Here is a 12,779-nt window from a genome sequence, read left to right as displayed (position 1 = left end):
AAATTAGGTCAAGCAAAACGGACTTCAGCATCAAGCTGTCTTAGACATGACGGCAATGGAAAAGGAAATTCTGAGCAGGGTGGAAATTCTGATTGAACTGAAAATGTGGGGTTTGGTACAGCAAATAACATGCAGAAAATCTGGAATGCTACCATAGTCCATAGTGAGATATGAAAATACTTTTGCAAATATCAGATACAAGAATTTTCTATAGCTGAAGCACAAAAATTTAGCTGAGCACGAGCAGACAGGAGCTAGGGCTGCTTGTAGTTCTCACTGCTATATCAGAGGTCTTCTGAAAAGGACCTCCTTGCCTCAGGCCAGCAGTGCACAGGCTGAAGGGACATCCGCAAGTCCTAGTTGGATGCCTGGGATGCCAGACTGCCTGCCTTTCTGTTTTCTCCCTGGTGGCTGCTTCAAGCCCAGACCTGTGGGTGGGCTTGAAGCCACACCGGTGGATGGACACCGGCTCCAGCTTAGAGGGACTCAAGATTTAGTGTCGTGTGTGAGTCACTATGTGTCCGGGCAAAGCTCTCTTGGACATGAACATGGATTCTGACCAGTTCTGCTCCTGATTCACTGCTGCTCCAGCAGTGAAAGCGGTGGCAGGCCTGGGTTAGTGGGCATCATGTTAGCAGTGCCTGAGTCTGACCATGCCACAGCATCCACTCAGGATCTCACCACCAATGATGCATGCCATGGCACCGTGGCACAGGCTTCACCTGCTAATTATGGATGTAACAAAGGATGGACATAAGCAGAATCCACACCACATTTAAGGTGTTACGGATTTGCAGGGTCAAGATAAAATCAAGACTAATGAACTTACCCAAATGGCATAAGTAGTATTTCTGAATTACAACAGGCTGGACCTGACACATCCCTTATGTCATGTGTCCAGGTGACCTGGATGCCAAAGACAACTGGGCCAAGCAAGCTTTGTCAGATAGGACTGTAGACAGCTTTCCCACATATTTCACTTTCCAGGTAGACTTGCCCACGTCAGGGTTGGATAATTATTAAGATGTTTCATTCCCTGGCCGCTCTTGGGTATCATCGTTTTTGTGTCACTGTTGTTTAGTTGTCACTACAAGTCAAACCTGATGATTCAGGAAGTAACATTTTTGATGTAGTTTTGAAACACGCTTCTGTTAACCAAAGTATCTTTCTGTTGTGGGATTTCTGGAGACAAACGCCTTTGGAGAAATATTTCAGGCTCAGAAAAAAATAGAACTAGCCAGGTCACAAGGAGGAAGAATAAGCAGCTCTTCTCTGGTGGTGGCATCCGCTACGAAAGGTATAAATAGAGAACTGTGAGGACAGAGTGATCACAATCTGATCCCGCACCAATCTGTGCAGCCTGCTTTGGGCTCTGTGCTGGATACTCTGTTGCTCTCACCATGAGCTGTGGCATCAGGCAGGTCCTTACTACCTGTTCCCAAGGCAGAAGCAGTGCTGGTAATGGAAGAAGGGTTTCCTCTGTCTCTGGAAGACAGACTGCCTATGACTTAGGTGGTGTAGTTGGCAATTTTTCTGGAGGCAGTTTAAACGAAGGATTAATTGGGAAGCAGCTGAACGCTGGCAGTGGTACAGGTGAAAGCTTTGGAGCTGCCCAGCAGGCTTGTTCTACCACTGGATTCAGCGGTGGCAGCATTTGCGCTCGAGGCCTTGCTGGTGCAGTCACCAGCTCTAGTGCTGGTTGCGGTGAGGGGATCTTATTTGCTAACAATGAAAAGGCGACTATGCAGAACCTTAATGATCGCTTGGCCTCCTACCTGGACAAGGTGCGACTCTTGGAGGGAGAAAATGCTGATCTTGAGCACAAAATCAGGGAGTGGTATACTAAAGTAGGCCCCAGCTGTGAACCACAGGACTACAGCTGTTTTCACAAAGAAATTGATGATCTTCAAAATCAGGTAAATCACTATTTTTCAAGTAAATTCTAATATTTCTCTGGGCTTCCCTTTGATGTGTGGATAGACCAAATTCAAATGGCGGAGGCAATACCTCTGCCTGTGAAGATGCACATGAAGCAATGGTTTATACAAAAAACTGACAGTTTGTGAGGGGAGCACTTCCAGGGAACTGAAGTTTCAGCACAGCCTGCTCAAACAAGCTAGCATGTAGAATTCCCCAGTGAAGTGCCACTGGGTTTAATAGATTAATAATCCCAGTATAGGAAATTGTTATAAAATAACTGGGTTGCATTACTCCAAGGAGCTGTTTTCTCCAGGGCCCTTCTGCAGCTGGAGGGAGCTGCATGCCCAAATGTCTCTTCTGTATTTTCTTTTCCAGATCCTGTGTGCAGCTATGGAAGCTAACAAAATTCTTTTGAATACTGATAACAACAGGATGACTGCTGATGACTTCAGAGTGAAGTGAGTATAGTCCTACGGCGGCCTGAGCTGTTCACACTGCCTGCAGAAGGGCAGGGGAGTGATGTTGATGGGGAAATCCTAACGGTGTTGGGGGCAACAAAGAAGTTGCTTGCAATGCTGCCATATGAAACTGCATATCTATGTGCAAGGCATGGATATTATTAACAGTGTTCATCACATAGCATGCCTGAAGTGAAAGAAGTACTTGGTCCTAGTTGTTTTCCACAAGCTCAACTCACAAGAAAAGTAAGTGGGAAAAGCTGGTCAAAGCTGGTCTCTGTTGAGCAAGCATGTACGCAGTCTGAAATATCTGTTCAGGAACACAGCCAGACAGCTGTGAGGGACTTGCCACAGTGTGCTGACATGCTAACTTTTCTTTGCTGTCTGTGGCTTAAGGTATGAGACTGAATGCGGTCTCCGGCAAAATGCGGATGCAGATATTTGTAACTTACGCCCTGTCGTGGATCAGCTGGCCAGCTGCAAGACTGATCTTCAGTTTCAGTTTGAGGCCTTGACCGAAGAGATGTGTTGTCTCAAGACAAACCATGAGGAGGTGAGATTCCCCCTTACTCTTACAGATATAAGAAAAAAGAAGGAAAGTCCCCCCGAGTGTGACTCGCGTTGACACGGCACGTGTATTCTCTGCAGGAAATGAGCTGTCTGAGGAAACAAGTGACTGGTGATGTGAGCGTGGAGGTCAACGCCTGTCCTGGCCCAGACCTCAGGAAGATCCTGGAGGACTTGAGGTGCCAGTATGAAACCCTGATGGAGCGCAACCGCAAAGAGACTGAACAGTGGTATGCCTGCAAGGTACTAGACACGGGCATAGCTGTACCCTGCTCTGCCTGTTGAGGGAAAAGGGAAAAATGAGAGAGGTTAAGAACACATACTGGAGATGTTTTAACATCAGCAATTCCGTTGAGGATGTGCTCGGCGTCTTACTATACTGTCCAAGCACAGTGCTCTTCTGTTTATGGCAAAGGGGCCACTGCATGGTGTTACAGGGCCATAACGGAATAAATGGTGGGGCTTTGGGTTTGGGGATACTCAGAACACTGCAGTGCGTGCAGAAGCAGCATGGTGAGGCCTTCTGGAGGAGGGAGCAGCCGGACGCTGCGGCACGGTGAGGTGAGGAGTGTTCTTATTTTAACTTTTCAGGTAGAGGAGGTGAACTTGGAGGTCATCACAAGCAGCCAGGAGATAGAGTCAAGCAACAAACAGGTCACTGAACTGAGACGTCAGCTGCAGGCCTTGGAAATCAATGTACAAGCCCAGCTCAACATGGTAGGTGATGCCACAGGCGTTCGTATCTCAGACTCCCCAGCTCTGTTTAGAAAGCTGCATTATCAGGGTCATACAGCTGAGACACACTGAACCAACACCTTTTAGTATGATTTCTCAGCTAAAAAGTCCCAGCTTCCTGTGACCGGATGGGCTAAGCCTACAAGTGCCTTTTTCTTGTTTCCATCCTCAGAAAGAAAATTTGGAATCCTCTTTAGCAGAAACTGAATGTCGCTACAACAAATACCTTGCTGAGCTACAGAGCCAGATCTCCTGCGTGGAGCAGTGGCTGGCTGAAATACGAGAGGAAATGGAGTGCCAGAACCAAGAATACAAGACCCTATTGGACGTCAAGTGCCGTTTGGAGCAGGAGATTCAGACCTACCACTGCCTGCTGGAGGGGGGACAGCAGGACATTGTGTATGCAGACTACAGACAAACCCGGGCATAGTAAAATCTCCCCACTTTGACTTACAAAGATATGAAAATTTGTCATACAAGCGGTAGAAATAGTATTGTGTTGAGGAACCGGGACTGACCTGTTACTAGACGGGGCTCATTAGCTGATCACAAGGCATTTGAAAAATTGGCTCTGATAAGCATCCAGACTGTAAGCCAAAGATCATTACCTCTTTGGGCAGCAAAGACAGCCAGGAGAGTGCCTCAAAACCTGTCCTCTGCATTGTGCAACATCTCAGATCATTAAAGGGTGCTTTTCACTATGAGTTGGGCAAGGTCTTTTATGAAACGTGGCATTTAATTGAGTTTTATTGCCTTGCCACTGCTAGACAGGATTAGGGACTAGCAGTTAAATTAACTGAAACAATAAATTATCTAAACATTTTCAGACTCACACAACAATTTTAATTAAAGTTTTGGGAAATTTAATTTGTATGCAAAGCAGTTGGCTCTTTCCATTGACTGAGATTTTGAAACAGTGAGGCCTGCTGTTCATCTCATAAACGGCTGCCTACACATAAAACTGGCCTGAGCACCCACCTGCTCCAATAGTTGGGAAAAAGAGGTATTTTAATAGCAGTACCCTGAGGTGGTCTCTCATGGGCTCTCCAGTCCTAAATTGGCAATGTGAAAAATCAGTTCCTGTTCCAAAATGCTGGTTGCAATGGATGAGATGACACTGTGGGGGTGGCTCTCAGAGCCTCAGGCAGTCCAGAATCCTATGTCAAGACGGAAGGGCAATAGCTGTCTGGTGGACAAGCAGGATGGAGGATGCACTAATTGTTGCTCTTAATGACCCTCACGGTTCAAAGGGGGGAAGGGAACCTTGACGGTGCCTTACCCCTCTACTAGGCCAATAGTAGCTGAAGACAGGCAGCTAAAGTCAATGGAACCAGTAGCTCCAGTTCACAGGGCAGTTCCCCAGGCTGCGACTGACGGGCACTTTGGTCAACAGAGCTGTCTCCCTTCCACAGAGAGCCAGTGGGAAGAGGAGCCTCTGCCACATCAGCTGGGAGAAGCAGTGGGCTTAAAGCCAGCCTGTGTCAGCCATGCCTGCCCTTCGCTCTGGGTGAGGATGTACAAGGTGAGGTGTCCTCTAGAAGCCTGCAAGTGTGACCATGAGTTACTTCTTTGGTCCTGCTATTTACTTGCAGAAGTGGAGCATGAGAGATGTCCAAGCTTTTCTGGGATGGTAAAGAGGGGCTGGAGATGGTTTCTTTTTCCTGGAGAGAGTCAGCGCAGGGAGTCAGACATGCAGGACGGTGGCCGTGGTGGTTGGTGGCAGAGCATAGTGATTAACTCGGCTATGATAGATAGCAGCAGGGAGGGCTGCACCTATGGGACATTTACAAACTTACACGTAGAAAAGATTTTTGATGCTGGGGGGTTGCTAGTAACAAATATGTTTAAGTAAGCCCTTCAACACAACACAGAAATGAAAGACTGGTGGGGGAATCAAAGTCAGTCATGAGTCTGAATATAAAAGAATATAAAATTAACCAAGTCAGGGAGAAGAGCGAAAAGAAAGGTCAGTACAAGAGCAAGGGGCAACTTAGGAGAAAGACAAAGGAGTATGTGGAGGAGAGCCCTGAAAAGCAATGCTTCCTACTCTCCCTCAGCAGGTCACTGAAGACAAGAGCTTCCCTGCCAGTCCCACTGCAGTTCCTCTAAGGAGGGGACCCAAAGAACAAACTTGCTGGAAAAAGCAAGACAAAAATAACCTGACAGTCCTCAGTTCTGCTTATGGCACCGGCTGGAAGGGACTTTTGCAGGAGGGCTGTCTTCCTGCCAGCTACTCTGCCTGCTGCCTTCATCCTGCAATGCTGTTTTGATCCAGCCACTGATCCTTACTTGGGCTAATCTGTACTGCAGTCAGTCATCTAACAACTACCAAAGCCTGTCTCTAATAAATCTTTGCTATTAGTTATACAGCCTTGTGCCTGAGAAATGATTTCTACAAGTAAATTATTATACAAGTATTAAAAAAATTGTTACACAGAGAGTTATACTTATCATACACTTTTGGCTAGAAATCCACCTTTGGTCAGAGCTTCTCTGAAAAGCTACTTCCACAAAGCAATCCTTACAATGAAAAACAGAACAATATTGTGCAGTGTTCCCATCTGCCACACTGTTCCCAGTGACTTCATTGGCTGCAGGCAGACGAAGAATGGGAAAAGCTGATGCTGCGGAAAGGTACGTTTGCTCCCAGAGAAGGAAGTATAAGCTAAGACACGAAGTAGAAGGTGCTGAAGAAAGAGATATTCAGGGAGCTTGGAGACAGCACAGGGAAGGAGCTTCAAGGCAGTCTGACTGATGATCTTTCATTGAAAGAGACTTCTGAGGGAAAACTGAGCTTTCATTAAAGGAGGTATGCATATAATATAATACAACACAACACAACACAACACAACACAACACAATCAAGAATAACAAGTTTTGCCAAATAATACTGAAGCAGTAATTCTGAAAGCAAGGCTCTGCTGGACTTGACACACCCTTCTGGTGCAGAAAAACAATTCCTAGAGAAAAGGCTAAATAAAGAACATCTAAATGGATACAAAAAAAAAAGGCAAGCAGGAATAACCAGTTGGCAACATGTGGGAAGATAAAAGGGTGAGACAAAATTAATATGTGGGAGAGGATTTTTAAAAGGGAAGATATAATAAACAGACAGAAAAAAGGTGGTAGTATTTTAGTACCACAAAGAAAGGAATTGCAGGCACATTCAGGAACACAACTGCATTTTGCTGCTTGTACAAGCAAAGAATCAAGAACTGCCCCTCTCACCTCACTAGCAGCAGTGTCTTTCCTCCTACAAATGCATCAGACAGGCTGCGAAGGCTGCTGCTGATCTTTGCTCCTCATTATGGGGTTCAATTAGCCTTTTTCTATAACAAAATATTTGATGGGGTTTGATGACTGACCTTTTACACAGGTTCAACATAAAGGCTTCAGAGGAGACCAAGTCTTAATTAGAGCTCATTTCTAAAGGAAGAAGCAACTCAGACACTTCTGGAAAGACAAATAGCTATTTCTGGAAAAAGTTAATTCCTGGCAATATTATTTCAATTTGTTGAAGGCCTGGTGGCCTCTCAAATCACCACCATTCTTCAAAAACAGCCTCCTGGAAAGGCTTTCCTTTCTTTCCTAACTCTGTAATTGTGCCAGTGCCCATAGTGCATGTGAACAGTGGCACACAGAGGAGAGCGTGCAGAAGTGAGGAAAGAAGTGTGTGTGATCACATATATGTGGTTTGCAGTTTAGAAGAATTTAAGGCCTAACAAGACTTCCAGAAGGAACAGCTGCTACTTACTCTCATTAAAGGACCTTCCATTTTCACACAGCCTGACCACCTACCCTGTAAGTTATCAAACCCTGGAAACCTAAAGCAGGGTTAGCGGGAATAGCAGAAATACAGAGACCCTTCCTGTTGTAAGCTTCTTGAGATAAGGACGCTCTGCATGTTAGGCAGGTACAAAATAATACAATAAGGACTCCCATCCCTTCTTCATCTTCTTGGTGTAAGACAACATGGGACAAGGTAAAGTTTGGCTGCACAGAGTTATTCCGCTGGCAAAAGTTACAGCCAAGGTGGGACTTCGTTGTAGTCAACACTCTTTCTTGTTCTGGGCCTTTGCTCTGTACTTGGTCTGCTCATACGTCTTGTCTCTTGTGCCCTAAGCTTTCCACTCCAAGTTGTGTGTTGTGTCTTTGTGCAGCTCACTGCACCGGCACAAAGAGCCAAGGGGTAAGCAATCCAAGGAATGGCTCAAGCGGTCCCCTTGGGAGATGGCCTCTCCCCAAGTCTGTGTCCCCAGGTTTGTGGAGTAATTGCTGCAGTGAGCTTCTGGACAAGGCTCTACGCTTAAAACTTGCTCTGACTGAGTTCTGTATCTCCTGCTTCTGCAACACTAATTATACAGTACATTTCACATCATTTAAGCTGTCTCAGTGTTTAAACGGCACCTCTGAGGTCACTGTATTAAACGATATGCAGAAATAAAAAGATGTCTTCACTGTCCAGTGAGTTTGTAACCTGGACAGCAATGGCAAATGATGACTGTGGAAACAGTACAGGACGAGAAGGTGAAGAGAAGTTAAATGAAATGCAGAAGATGCAGCGTATGGGATGACAGGACACGAAGCGACCCGGGACACGGAGTGCATACTCCTTCAGGCAAACTTCAACCATATCGCAAACACGCAGTCACTCATGTTAGCACACTGCCAGTGCAGCTTGTACGACCTGGGTTTTTTCTTTCTTTAACGTGCAAATCTTGTAAAACAAGAGTGAATGAGTAGCGCAAAGAGAGACAGAAACTTAGGCTTAAGGTGTAAGCTTGGGAGAGGAATTTAAAGACAAAAAGCAAGGGAGTGGGTGTCCCAGAGAGCAGAGGTGGTTCCAAGTGTAGGTGGTAGCACGTGAAAAACCATCAAACGTTGAGCAGGGGAGTTATATTAGCACTCAGATCAGTAAGCAGAAGCTGTCAGCATCAGGAGCAGCTGCTATAGATGAAACGTACTATGCTTGCTCTGGCAGACACTGTCGCTGTCTTTCAGAGAGAAAAGATGATGTGAATTACAATATCATCAGAAAAAATCTCTGAGGAGTAAACATATCAGAGGTTTAGGACATCAGGGAAGAAACAGAAAGAAATCAACCAATCTTGCAAACTGTTAATGCTGGAAATCAGCCAGGAGTTAAGGACTGCATGGAACACGCAATTATACATGATTACAAGTATTATGCATTTTTAATGCTAGGATATATTTTGGTGACCTGTATAAACTATAATTTCTCTATTAAATCCTGTTTTACAAAGTACACAGACAAGTACAGTCTCACTCACACCCATAGTAACTATCTGTGGGGACTGTATTTTTGTTTACTGCCTTGTGTAACATTTATAAAATTGTATATGAGTAAATCAATATTATAATCAAGCAGTAGATTTCTCAGCCCAGTACATTGTAAAATATCATATAAACTGTCTTTATCAACCACATATTGAGAGTGTATTGAAAATCTGGAAGTTTTAGCACAGGTATCAAAAAAAAAGAAAAGAGAACTCTCTGGAGAGGCTCTGGCTGGCATATACCTTTGGCTACCTGTCTCTATCGTACCACTGGATAGTATCTGAGCTCAGGAAGCACCTAAAATACGCTAGTTCTGCTTGTCAGGTTCTGTGTCGACACAGGGCTCTGCCAGCAAGGCCCACAGGCTAAAGCCTTGTCTTTCATCCAGCCTGAACTGCACACAGCTCTCCAAGTTAGAGTGAAATTGCTGCAGTTTCGTTCTCCCATCAGTATTCCCATCTGTCCTCTAATATAAGCTTTCTTGTACTCTTCTTTGCCATGGTAATCAGTGTGCTTCCAGAGCTGCAAATGCTGGGAAGTCTGGCTGCACTGTCATCATCTGGCACGTGCTAGGAGGAAACTAAGACCATTCACAAAATGAACCAAGGAAGATGGTGTGAGCTTCAGCAGGAAGAAATCTGGTTCTGTCCATCTCCATTTTCTGCTGAACTTCTGCTGCATCACTAGCAAATGTTCAGAGGGAGTTTGAAGATGAGAACAGTCAGCAAAAAAAGAACTGAAAGAGAGCCATCACCTTCGTCTCGGCGGTGTATTTAAGAGCTAGGAGCATGCTGTTAGCAAACTCACTGTGATAATTGTTTCACTTGCCTTACAGGAATTTTGCTAAACATGGTGGTATAAACCAATGAGTCATTAGCCAGAAAAAAGTCATGGTCTGCATTTGAAAGATGGGAGCATGAGGTCTGGAGCTGGCTCAGTATCACATCAAAGAAGTATTAATAAGTGATGCCTAATGGCTATTATGCAAATTACTAATGGTAATTACAAGTGACAAGATAAAATCATATTCCAGTCTGTGGTTGCACAAACATTACTGAAGCAATGCTTATGAAAGCAAAGCTCTGTTGAATTAGACACACCTTTCTTGTAGTTGACACAAGAAAACATTATCTTCTTAACTTTGATAAGCAAAACAAGCAGAACACTGAAGAGACAGGCTGACATTTTGCGAAAGGGCTGTACATTGTGACAGCCACAGCTCCCACAGGATCAGACCCCATTGCCCTCAACAGCACCTGAAAACGTAACATCTTCTTGCTTTCTCCTGAGCTGCCCTTTGCTGCATGTCAGTGCTGCATGTCTACACTTATTACCTCTTCATCCACTTTCAGATCTCCCTCTTCTCTGCCATAATGCCCACAAAACTTAACGATGTTTGCACTAACGCTGTGCTGAGACCACTGCTAATCATGCTGGCTCACTGCTAGCATCACATTGTTTCCTTTACTTCCGTCTCTCCAAAACCATTTGTTCCCTCCTGTCTTATATTTGGGTTATAAATCCTTTGGGAACATTTTAATGTCTTGGGCTTACTCAGTCCTTATCTATGCAGTGTTCTGCCTCAAGACTACTCTCCCAGGCTACAGTAATACAAGCAATAACAAAAGTGGTAGTAAAGTTATCAGTTCAGTGGGGAAAAATAACTGGTATTGATGGATGTTTCAGAAGAAGATAGCGGCTCACCAGTGAAGGAAGCAGTGCCATAGAGCTAGCAAGCAGCAAGGCACGTTTCTATTTGCTCCGTGGCAAGGTCTCAGTACCCTGCCTGCGAGCCTTGACGCTGCTGAAAGGGGCAGCGCAATCCTGCACTACTTGGAGTGAAACTACTGCACGGCCGTGCAAGCTGCCTGCCTGCCAGCAAGCGCAACAGCGAGCCTCCACTGCACAAGTCTAGCGAACGGAGTGAGGAAAATAGTCAAACTGGTTTTAAAATACAGCTTGGTTAGTCAGGAACAGGCTTTCAGATGTGTTTGCCTGTACCAGTCCCATGTTTCACGTCCCAGTGAAATAGGCAGGAGCACAGCAAAGCTCCAAAGAATGTAACTATATCCCAGAACTGAGTACTCTGGAAGAGCTGTAGGATTGTTTCTAGTCTTCACCAGTAATATGTGATTCTGTAGCTTCTAGACCTTTGAGCCAGGACATACTTAACAGACGGATCAACGTTTTGAGGAGCAAGACCTATCCCCTCCTCCCATTAGGTAACTGCTAAAAGAAGCAGGTACTCTTTGCCCACCACAGAGAAATGAGTTTCTTCAGTGCCTTCCCCTAACCTAAGACTCTGAAAGGGAAGGAAAGGCAACCTCCACACAAAGCGCTACTCTCTGTAGATTGCTGTTAGGCAATTTCTTCTGAATACTTACATAGCAGAAGCAAAGCTCCAAGCAAGCCAGACATTATATTAATTTCTGTTGGCTCTCACAGCCGCACCCTGTCTCCAATTATATTTCTCAAAATGAATGATGAAAGCCAGATTTACTCTCTATTCTCCTTTTTGCTCATGGTTTTAAGTATTGTGAGTCTATGCTGGGTGGGGGGACGGTGGACTTGTTTTTCAAGCACTGCCATCTTAGGAGTCTAAGCTCTGACACAGGCTCTGGCTGTGTCCTTCAGCAAGTTATTTCACTGCATCATATGAATAATGAATATTCTAGGATGCGTAGGCATCTTTTTATCATTTTTGATCTAAATAAAGAAATAAATTAGCTCACTGGAGACAAAAGAGTCCTACACCTTATGCTGGTGAGAAGATGATCAAATTTACCTATGCTTGGGGACACTCTACTACAATGGTGACAGAAGCCACCTAACTGCCTTCCCACCAGTACAGGAGAGGTGGCTGAGCGTACGAACATCGGGTTTCTCTGCCCTTCTCCCCTGAGGTGACAACTGTTCTCAGGGCTCTCTGACAGCTGTTACTCTAACCACAAAGCGCATTTATCACAGCTTCTCCTGTAACTTTACATTTGGATGTACTGGAGCGAAAGGTTACTTGTGAGTAAGAGTTGCTGGGAAATTCCATCCTGGAGGGAACACAAGCCTTCGTTCTTTGGAGAGCACAATATCCTCTCATTATGGTTGTCTTCTGGAGAAAGATACTTCCACTGGCTAAGCCAGTTCTTTGAATCCTCTTCTGCCTGGCTTTGGAGATCGTGCTCCCATCGTGCAGCAAGGGGACCAATTACCTTAACTGAAAAATAACTTTAGAGAAGTACTTAGTACACTTCAGCTTACATCGAGTCCATGGGACATCTAGACACAGCGGTAAATGGGACTCCCAGGGTTTAGCAGGCTCGCTCTTCGCGGATTGTGAGCAAGCCAACTTTTTGTAGATGTATGACCAGAGAACAACAAGCCACAAACAGGGAACTAGACCCACTGGGAGATTACCTCAGTGATTTAAGACATCTCATAGTAAAGCATGCATTAGACCTACTGTCCGTAATTGTGCCAAGTGACAGACAATATCTATATCACAGTATCCCTGGTCTTCCAACTGCTACGGTCACTATTATTCATGCTTTTCAGAAGTAAGAATTTATACTAACTTCCCATTTTTATTCTACATTCTCTAAAATAGCATGTGATATAAAAATGTTTATTGGAGTAAGAATAAAATAAATACAAATTAATAAAAGATAAAAGGCACTTTGATGTTATAAATACCAATGTTTCTTCTCTGTGCATAATCTAGGGCAACTTTTTTTCTTGACTTGTTGTAAAGTTTGCTTCATACAAAAAGCTGATGACTCATAAAACATTATTTTATTTTTTGGAATA

General features: G+C 44.6%; 1 protein-coding gene across 1 annotated transcript; it reads left to right on the top strand.

Annotated features, from left to right (window-relative positions):
• Nucleotides 1-1,400: 1,400 nt before the first annotated feature.
• On the top strand, nucleotides 1,401-6,006 carry LOC104152451 (keratin, type I cytoskeletal 19). Its single transcript, XM_009687776.2, has 8 exons — nucleotides 1,401-1,916; nucleotides 2,296-2,378; nucleotides 2,775-2,931; nucleotides 3,027-3,188; nucleotides 3,537-3,662; nucleotides 3,853-4,079; nucleotides 5,093-5,202; nucleotides 5,738-6,006. The coding sequence occupies exons 1-8, from the start codon at nucleotides 1,401-1,403 to the stop codon at nucleotides 5,746-5,748; spliced, it is 1,392 nt and encodes a 463-aa protein (XP_009686071.2). The 3' UTR covers nucleotides 5,749-6,006.
• Nucleotides 6,007-12,779: the final 6,773 nt, after the last annotated feature.

Source organism: Struthio camelus, chromosome 25, assembly GCF_040807025.1.
Source record: "Struthio camelus isolate bStrCam1 chromosome 25, bStrCam1.hap1, whole genome shotgun sequence".
Lineage (NCBI taxonomy): Eukaryota > Metazoa > Chordata > Aves > Struthioniformes > Struthionidae > Struthio > Struthio camelus.
The sequence above is the reverse complement of the archived record's forward strand: the minus strand, read 5'-3'. Positions and strand labels throughout refer to the sequence as shown.

What these genes read in the sequence shown, in the direction of transcription:
- LOC104152451 (XM_009687776.2), top strand. Translation starts at nt 1,401, where the DNA reads ATGAGCTGTGGCATCAGGCAGGTCCTTACTACCTGTTCCCAAGGCAGA. An exon ending in GCTGATGACTTCAGAGTGAA is followed by an intron (nt 2,379 to 2,774) that starts GTGAGTATAGTC and finishes CTGTGGCTTAAG; the next exon opens with GTATGAGACTGAATGCGGTC. An exon ending in TACAAGCCCAGCTCAACATG is followed by an intron (nt 3,663 to 3,852) that starts GTAGGTGATGCC and finishes TTCCATCCTCAG; the next exon opens with AAAGAAAATTTGGAATCCTC.